Source organism: Geotrypetes seraphini, chromosome 8 (genome assembly GCF_902459505.1).
Source record: "Geotrypetes seraphini chromosome 8, aGeoSer1.1, whole genome shotgun sequence".
Classification (NCBI taxonomy): domain Eukaryota; kingdom Metazoa; phylum Chordata; class Amphibia; order Gymnophiona; family Dermophiidae; genus Geotrypetes; species Geotrypetes seraphini.
The window spans coordinates 102,156,262-102,165,999 of NC_047091.1; the positions used below are offsets into that span (position 1 = coordinate 102,156,262).

The following is a 9,738-nucleotide window of genomic DNA, read 5'->3' on the forward strand; positions in this document are numbered from 1 at the left end:
TGTTAATCAGCGGCAAGCATAACGTCAGTTTGGAGTCTGGCCCGACTTCCTTGTGAAAAAGGGACTGAGCCAAAAGAAGAAGAGGAAAACCCAGGACAGCCAGAGCAAATTAATATTAACTCTAGGTCTGGATCCTAGACAAAGAGCAACATTGTTGGCTACTTGCCAGGGATTTCCAGGGAGGTTTAAGACCATGGGAATTGTGCCCAGGGAATGCTCCAAATGTGCCAGCTGTAACCGCTCGATGCTGTGAACTTTGCCAAGTCGGAACCCTGTCAGTTCCGCCCTAGACATTTCCAAATCTCTCCTCTGTGGCTAGATGCGATTGGGATTTTCTAAAAATAATCACTGTGCACTACCCACAGTTAGAACAATACCAGCTCTGGTCAATGACCAAAAATAATACCCCTCCCCCCACCAAATAAAAGGTGTCCAAACATCCAGAATTGGAATTTTCAATATAAGAATGGGAAGGAGAGTCACCGCACTGCCCAGTCAGTTTGCCTCAACTTACAGCCTTCTATTTGCTTTCCATTGTGTATCTTGTCTGTCTTAACTACATTGTAAGCTCCACAGAGCAGGAACTGTTCATTATTTATTTATATACCACTTATATCCTAAGTGGTTTACAGTCAGGTACTTTTATCATATTTCTCTATCTGTCCTGTGGGCTCCTGGGGCAATGAGGGGATTAAGTGACTTGCCCAGGGTCACAAGGAGCAGCGAGGGATTGAGTGTCTCTGTACAATACTACATACATAGTGTGTGTTAGTTATGAATAGGGAATGATTTATCTATGTTTGAAAGGACTAAGCCATGAGCTCATAGCTCCATACTGGTTAAACAACCTGTAGAAATAGTCAGCAATTTGGGTAAGGACTGGCAGTAGAAAACTCCTTCCTATCAGCCTTAGCCAGGACATCACTGAATAAAAGAATGTCTTAAATTCGACTTTCCCAGTCAACACAAAACACCAAGCAGTGGTTCTCTTCCATTACTGGTGCTTGCTGTCAGACCTTGAATAAGCCACTTAACCCCCTCCCCATGTTCAGAGCGTTCCCCTACTAACCAGCCAATCCTCTCCCTTACCTTCCTGCCAGTTTTGGTCATCCAAGAAAGACCCAGCCTGTTTGCCAGCACAGCCGCAGTAACCGTGGTACCATTGTTTCCACCCCATCCCACCAGCATCACTCCAAGCTTGGGGACCTGTCTCTCCGTGTGGAAGGTAAATTTGGTAGAGCGTGGCTTCACCTAAGAAATAACATAGCTTAAGTTTTTAGGAACAGGGCAAGAGGATAAATTAACAGGATGTCATCAGATCTTGCACCATTCAAACCAATAATCCTCTGAGCTCATCTTCAATCTGCCCAGTTGCCCCCTGTAAACTGTTCTCAAATCGTTGATCATTGTCCTCTTTCCTAGAAATGCTTAAATTCTGTTATTGTCTTGGTAGGAGACACAAGGCATTGAGCAGCCACAGTAAAGATACAGGATATCCATTAGTGTTCATGTTTAAGGACAGATGACATTTTTACCAGAAATCAATATAGCACATTGGTTCTCAACCCAGTTCTCAGGACACAGATCACTACCATGAATACTTACTCTCTATTATCCAGCCCCCATGGGAATTGGTGGATGCCGATAAGTGTAGTTTCAGGTTGCTTGAGTTACAAAAAAAAGGCGTTTATACTGTTGCTGCTGTCCTTCTGCTCCAAACTCCCCTCCGAAGCCACTGGCACTGCTATTCTCCATTGCGAACCACTCCCACCCACCCCTCCCAACCTCTGAAGCCACTTGCGCTGCTCTCCTCCTTTTGTGCTGCTGTCCACCTCCTCCCCCTTTTAACCGGCACTATGCTTACCATGTGCCGGTGCTGAAAGAGCCTGCCGCTGAAGTTCTAAGCAGGACCGCTGCAGGGCCTTGAGCAACTGTGCAAGCTCAAGGCCCTCTGGTTCTGGCCCTCTCCGAGAAGGACGTGAGCTGCAGCGGCCCAGCTTAGAACTTTGGTGGTAGGCTCTTTCAGGACTGGCATGCAGTAAGCATAGTGCCTTTAGTGGGGGGAGGAGGTGGACAGCAGCACGAAGGGAGGTGAGCAGCAATGGTGGCCTTGGGGGGGGGGGGGGGTCGGGCAGGTTTGCAGTGGAGTATAGCAGCACTGGTGACCTCAAGGGGAAGGGGAGAGTTTGAAGTGTTGGGTAGCAGCACTGGTGGCCTGGGGGGGGGTACATTTATTTTGCCGGTTAGTTGAGAGTGCTGGTTAGTTGAATGCCGGTTAACTGAGATTCTACTGTATAAGCATGAGATAAGTCTGTATATACTGGAGATCCATTGTATACCAATCATCAACCTAAGGCATACTCATTGTGGTAATCCTAGAAACACAAGAAAGGCAGTGGCCTAGAGCATCTGCCACTTTAATTAGACAAAAGAAACCTCTTGGAAAGGAGTTCAGGCCTTGAGTGCAAACAGGACAGGTTTTCAGGTAATTCCTAATGAATATGCATGAGAGATACCTGCATATATACTATCGCAAGCATTGTTATATCACAATGAAGCTTAATACATATTTTTATTAGATCAAAATACTCCAAATAACTCCATATTATATAACACTTATACTTTACAATCTGAATATCACAAAGTCCATCGATATTACATTTTATCAATTAGAATTATTTTATTCACCACTAGTTTTTTAGCCCGTTACATTAACGGGTGCTAGAGTAGATGTATAGACTTAGGCATTTCTTTCTTTCTCCGTCTCTCTCCCTGCCCGCTGTCTTTCTTTCTTTCTTTCTGTCTTTCCACCCTGTCCAGCAGCACCCCCTTCCCTGCTCCCCCTCTCCAGCAGTAGCCCCTTTACCCTCCCCCCCCCATCTCTCTCAGGCAAGCTCTCCTCCTTTTTACCTCCGGCTCCTTCACAACGCCAAAGAGCCGCGGTCATGTTACCAAACGTTGTCTGTGTGCCTGGCAGCGATGCCATGACCCCTTTGCCATTCATGGAGGCGCAGGCTGGCTGGGGTGTGGGAGAGGGGAAGCCATTGCCGCATATGCACATGAGAACGAAACCGCCACAGGCTCCTACTGCGCCTGAAGGCATGGATCACGGAGTTTGAAGTGTGTATGCGCGCTAAGGGTTTTATTATAGCGGATGCAAAAATCCTTTTGTTACCAATTTATACATTAACACAGAATTTGCAATCATTCAAAATTCATAAAATACAACAATACTCAAGCCATACTAAAAACTGCTAAATCATTAATCCAAAATTCTTATTGTACCACATCCATTATACATATTCAGAAATTATTGCTGTTCTCATGTAATTCTGTTGAAAAAAATCACCAGTTCCTTCTACCCACTTTGCAAGTTAAACAACTGCTGAAAGAGGCAAAAGTCCAACTGCCAAATACTTTTAATAGAAACTTTCCATAAAATACAATGTGCTGTTGCACCATCGATTCAAGCCCAGATAATCAGAATTCCTCCAGGATCACGTAGGACTTTCTTATCCGATCCACGTTGGACTTTTGCCTCTTTCAGCAGTTGTTTAACTTCCAAAGTGGGTAGAAGGAACTGGTTTTTCAACAGAACTACTTGAATACAGCAATAACTTCTGAATATGTACAACATGCTGCTGTGTTGTGGAGGTGACTCTCCTATTTCCTTCATCGTCCAGATTGAGACATCTCGGTATAACTTTCATTGCTTTCAATGGAAGTAAAACCCAAATCTCTCCATTCGTCCTCCTTATTTCCATTGCTGTCAGTGGACGTAAAACCCAGCTATCTCAATCCATCCTTTTATTTTTCTGGAGCCATATGGTAACCCTAATTATAAAATAAGTCTGGTCTGTGGAACCTGGCACATTTTGGCAAGAATTTGGGAGCATAATGTCCTCTGTCTGTGTATTACATTTGCTGTAATGCTATTCTTTTGTTATGAGTTTTTCCAGGTTTAGAAAATGCAGAATTGGAAATAAATCACTATTGCCACTACTTCCTGTGCTAGAGGGCCCCTGAATTAGAGGTCTGCACGGGGACGTGAATTGCGGGACTCCCACAGGGATCACCCCCCAAGCTCACGGGACTCCTGCGGGGGGATCACCCCCAAGCACACGGGACTCCTGCGGGGATGGAACCAGAACTGGGGTTCCCGAGGCCTGGAAAGAGAATTAGTAGAAGATAGACAAAAGCAGAAACTGGGACTAAGATGATGGAAAAACAAAATGTCCCACCAGCTACAGCAAGGGAGATGTTCATTTTGAGGGGGGCTAACCTCAAAGTGGGAGACCCAGGCCCCTCTCATGGTTATGTCCACCAATTTTGTTTAGTATAAAATGAAATACTTGCTGAGTTTGTTTTGGTGTTTCCAGGTCAGTTTTGGCACATTTTTCTTATGCAACCATTGTCATGAAAAGTGCCTCTATCAATTCTGTTTTAAATGGATTTTGATGCTGTATTGTTTGATTCTTTACTCATTGCTGCATTAAAAACCATTTGTGGATCTTGGAAGGACCTCTCACAAGTTACCTATGCCATATGGTGTTTGCTCTACAGATATGAGCTTTATATTGCCAAAAAAATCCAACTCATTTCTTTTAACAAAAAATGGTTGACCCTACAGTCACATGACCTAATGTCTATTCTAAATCTTTCCGGTGATGTATGCATCTCTTATTTCTGTTTACTGTTATTTGTTTATATTGTATTTTATTGTTGGTTTAAATAAACTAAGACTTAAAAAAAAAAAAAAAATCAAAACTGTCAGAAGTAATTATTGCTTTCTATGGGGACAGGTAGCTTTTAGGCGGGGACAGAGGAGATTCCTCATGGGGACGGGTAGGGACAGAGGGGGAATTCCTCACGGGGACGGAGGTGATTTCTGTCCCCGCGCAACTCTACCCTGAATGTTGCCTTTGATTGGCTTACCTTAGTAACCCCATTCTCTGTGCACACTTGGCTGGTCTGGTACAGGTAATTTGCTTCAATGTGATCCTTGGTGTAAACCACATTGGGACTGTCCACAATAAAGCTCTCAGCCATTTTTCTGCAATCTGCAAAAATAAAGTTCAAATAAAAAAAAAATAAAACAAACAAAAAACCCCCCCCCCACAAAAGCACAGGAGTTAATCCCACAGTTAAAGGTCTGAACCTGGAGAGAAATTCCTGTTGAGGGGAAGAGTCTAAAATTCAAATACAAAGTGAGATTAGATGTGCCTACATCTACTCTAACACAGATAGTGTGGTGCAGTGGTTAAAGCTACAGTCTCAGCGCCATGAGGTTGTGGGTTCAAACCCACGCTGCTCTTTGTGACCCTGGGCAAATCAATTAATCCCCCCATTGCCCCAGGTACATTAGACAGATTGTGAGCCCACTGGGACAGATAGGGAAAATACTTGACTACCTGAATAAATTCATGTAAACTGTTCTGAGCTCCCCTGGGAAAATTGTATCAAAAATAGAATAAATAAATAAGAAAGTCTGGCTCCTTGTCCCTGAAGTGGTTGAAGAAGTTCGACCATTTTACACCTTCCTACCAACTTCTGCATTGGCTGCCGATGGAGGCACGTGTGAAGTTCAAGTTTGATTGTTTCTGTTTTAAGGTATTATTCGGTTTAGCTCCTAAATATCTAACTGACATAAGAGAAGCTCACACTTGAATTTCGTTTCCCCTCAGTTAGAGGATGTAAATTTAAAAAGACATCAACATCTCCTCTCACATCAGGCAGCATTATGGGGTAAAGATCTAGAACAATTGCTTACGTCTACTACTTATGGGGAATTTAGGAAACGCCTAAAAACGTATCGGTTCCTAAAGTACTTAGGCAACTAACCTGCTCAATCTCATTCCACAATAACTGATCCCTAGAGCTGTTAAATCACTAGCTTTTAACTTCGTTAAATCCACTCAATTTGTAGCATCTTTTAATTATTGTAAACCGCATAGAACTTCAAGGTTCTGTGGTATATAAACTGTTACACTTCTCCCTCATCATTCGCGGGGGATATGGGCAGAGCTGGACCGCGAATGTCGAAAAACCGCGATTATCTGGCTCTGACCCACTCCCACCTCCCTGCCGCCTTCCCGGCTTTACCTGGTGGTCTAGAGGGCTTTCGGGGCAGGAGCGATCTTCCTACGCTCCTGCCCCGTGCAGATCGCCATCAGGAAATGGCTGTAGGGAGTTCCCGACGTAGTCTCGAGAGACTACGGGAACTCCCAGCAGCCATTTCCTCATGGCGATCTGCACGGGGCAGGAGCGTAGGAAGATCGCTCCTGCCCCGAAAGCCCTCTAGACCACCAGGTAAGGCCAGGAAGACGGCAGGGAGGAAAAAAGATGGATTTTTTTTACATTAAGACTGTTTTTTTTAATTTTCCCCCTCCCCAGAAAAAAATCGCGATTATATGAAACCGTGAGTGCAGGAACCGCGAATGGGGAAGGGGAAGTGTATATTATTATTATTATTAGTGGGATAAGATGTTGCCTATAAGGGGAAGGTGGTTTAGCAAGAGGAAGGCACCTGGTTCAAATCCTTTTTATAAAACTCCAAACCTTCAAATATTATACTCCAGAAACCTCTCTGTTTAACAGGATGTATGAATTTGCCTACCATAGAAAGAAAAGCCTCACACATCACACCCAATATTAGTGTATTACTTCATGCTCAGATGTATTCTAATCATTGGTGCAAAAACCTCCTATAGGAAAATATTTTAAACACTTCAAAAAACACCATCTTGATTAACTTGACTGCCTTTTATTGCAGGGCACTTTTGTGGGGTTGTTAACTTGAAGCCAGAGGAGTAAAAAAGGATGATGGTGTTGGCTAACTGATGGCTCAGTGGCAAGGGGTCTTCCTCTCAGGAAGTCTGTGGCTCTCCCTATTTTACAACCAAGTCCAGAGGTGAGATTCTCAAAAGTTTGTCGTGAAAGTAAGACTGGTTGTAGCCAGCTTTATTTGCAAGGCAGCTCAGCCTTTGATGCACATAAGGGTTCTTGGAGGCCTCTATCAATCATGGTAGCAGCCACTTAGAACCCTATGCAAATGCATTACAAGGAGCTCCTTAGCATTAAAATGAGCACGCCTTGTAATGCACCAATGGAAACACCCGCCTCTTACCAGGCAAAATTTTCCTGCAGGGCTGGAGCTGCCGGTAGCCATTTATACATCTGTTGTGCAAGTGTATGTCCCCCCACCTATGGTCAGAACTCAGGGCTAGATGCACAAAACACAGTCGTTAAGACCGTGTGTGTCGTTGTTGACTGATTTTTTTGGGCTGACTCTGGAACAGCGATTGATGTTCCAACATGTTTGCATGCAAGTGATTTGCATGGAGGTTTGCTGTAATCCTGTCCAATCAGTCACTCTGAAAGCAACTTTGACACAGCACAGAGCCAGTTTGGGAAAGCCTGAACAGCTGAATGGCAAGAAAAGTCCCATAGCAGCCTCCTACCATTCAGCTGTTGGGGCTTTTTAATTCTTCTGTCATTGGGAGGGGGCCAGCTCAACTTTTTATTTTTTAAAAATGGGGACAGATATTGTGCATGTGTAATACATACACATCTGTGCCCATTAATAAAAAATAAAAAAAAAGAAAGTCTTCCTGCCCTGAACAGCTGAGCGGCAGGAGCCTGCTTCAGGGCTTCCCCTGAAGCTCAGCTGTTCGGGCTTCCCCTGCCAGCTCTGCGCATGGGTCTGTCACTTTTCCAATGACTGATCAGATGGGATTATGGTAGATCTCCATGAAACTCATTTGCATGCAAAATTGTTTCAACATGGATCACCAATTTGAAATCTGACAATTTGCCATCACTACAGCAACCTGATGGATTTTACCAGCGATTTTAGAGAATCTGTGTTTTCACAGCAGTAATGCTTCAGAACATCTCTTTCCCCTTCTCTGGGCTCAGAACTCTATAGAAGAGAGGAAAGCACTGGACAGAGGCACAACTGATGTGCCTGTAAGTAAGGGTTCAACTTTAAAAAGGTTACCTCATTTTTTTTAACAATTTCAAAAACTTGCAGTCCTGCACTGAAATTACATTTTCCTGTAATTAGTTATGATGTAACCAGAGCTTGTGCAGAATATAGCTGTAATGATTTTAGCCCCTTGTTAGGTGAGGTATGTACTAGAAGCCTCTGTCTCCTTCTATGCTTCTCCCCTCCCACTGAACTGGGGTCTAAGACCTGATTTCTATCTAGTGTATTCAGAAAAAGGGGAGTGTGGTCTCCTGGTCAGTGCCAGATTTTTATGGGACATTAAAAGGACCCACAGTTAAAGGAGGTTCCTTGCTTTCTCCAAGGGGCCAACTGTGAGGAGACTCTGCTGGAGATTCAGACACATGAGAAAGACAGGTCCTGAATGCAGAGGCTTCCTGAGGGCAGGCACTGGGAATGCTGGAGGGATGGATTATAAGTTACTTAGTTTTATAGCCCGTCCTCTCCAGGAGCCCAGAACGGGTTACAAGTCATCCTGCGACGATTTTATCAGGACAGAATTGAGAGGAAACAGTCAGTTTTAACATTTGCGAGTAGAACAACTGCAACCATGGCTTTTGAAGTTCGTGTGGCTATAGATACTATTTTGCTTTACGGCAGCATTTTGCCCACCCCTGGAAGCTGGTATTTCAGGCCACTGCCTACTCTACTCTACTCTACTCTGCCTGATGGTTAAAGCCAGCCCTAATCACCAGCCTCGTCAGATTTGTTTTAATGTTCTCATACCGGAAGGAAGAGAAGACTCAGCTACATTATGCTGTTCAAGTGATCAGTTTTACGGCAGGCTCTACCTGCTACACCGCTTTGGGTGCATCTCGTCGTAAACAAAAGAAAGGTGTGTCAAGAGTCTCTTGCAAACGAAAAAGAAAGGGGGGGGGAACCCCCAATACATTTTTAGATTGAATCAGGTTGGGCAGACTAGATGGACCATTCAGGTCTTTATCTGCCGTCATCTACTATGTTACTAAGTTACGTCCAGGAAACACTCTCTCCTCCCCCCCCCCCCTCCGAAAATAAAAAGCAAAGGCACAGACAGCGATATGAACAGCTCAAAGAAGGCACGGGTGCAATTGAGCCCGAAATGCAATTGCCCCCCCCCCCCTTACAGGGTGCAGGATCGCTTTAAAACCGGCAACCCCGTAGCCAGAGGAGCCTGATCCTAGCAGAGAGGATATGGGAGGGACAGGGAGAGGCAATGAATGAGGAGCTGCCACGACACGCAAACCACATAGCCAGGCCGTCCCGTCTAACCCTAAACATGTGCAGCTCGCTCCACCTCTGCCCAAAGCCTGCGGCAGAAACTCACCGCTGCTGCCTGGGGTCTCCGGCTCGGTACTGGGTTCGCTATGTGTCGGCGATCGGGGACTCAGCAAGCCACCGTAGCTGTCACCTGTGAGGACTGCCTGCTGGAACAGGGGCCTCCTGCCGCTGCTAAATGCTCTACCGGGTTGCAGAGACCCCGCCCCCCGCGCCACGCCCCTTCCCCCTTCTGCCGAGCCTGACAAAGAAAGGGGGGCGGGCTAGTTAATTTCCATCCATGGCTAATGAGTGGCTTTTGCCAGCCTCGGTTATTGTGCTGGGAACATTCTGTTCTGTGACTTTGGCTCTGGTCCTGCTTCAGTGGGGAGGGAAGTGGGGGCACCGATTTAATCACGCTGTAAGCTGCAGCTAGGGAGCCCTGTTGGCCCTAGGGCATCCTGTATGTTCATTCAAATAATAATAATTTTTAAAAA

At 45.1% G+C, this 9,738-nt stretch overlaps 1 protein-coding gene across 1 annotated transcript in view; it reads right to left on the bottom strand.

Moving 5' to 3' along the window:
* The window catches only part of ISYNA1 (inositol-3-phosphate synthase 1), a 31,543-nt gene extending 22,105 nt beyond the window's left edge, over window positions 1–9,438 (bottom strand). The window contains exons 1-3 of the mRNA XM_033956847.1: window positions 9,312–9,438; window positions 4,936–5,060; window positions 1,090–1,251 (exon numbers count right to left, since the gene is read on the bottom strand). Of these exons, the coding sequence (XP_033812738.1) occupies window positions 1,090–1,251; window positions 4,936–5,049 (276 nt within the window). The 5' untranslated portion in view covers window positions 5,050–5,060; window positions 9,312–9,438. The remainder of the gene's footprint in view (window positions 1–1,089; window positions 1,252–4,935; window positions 5,061–9,311) is intronic.
* Window positions 9,439–9,738: the final 300 nt, after the last annotated feature.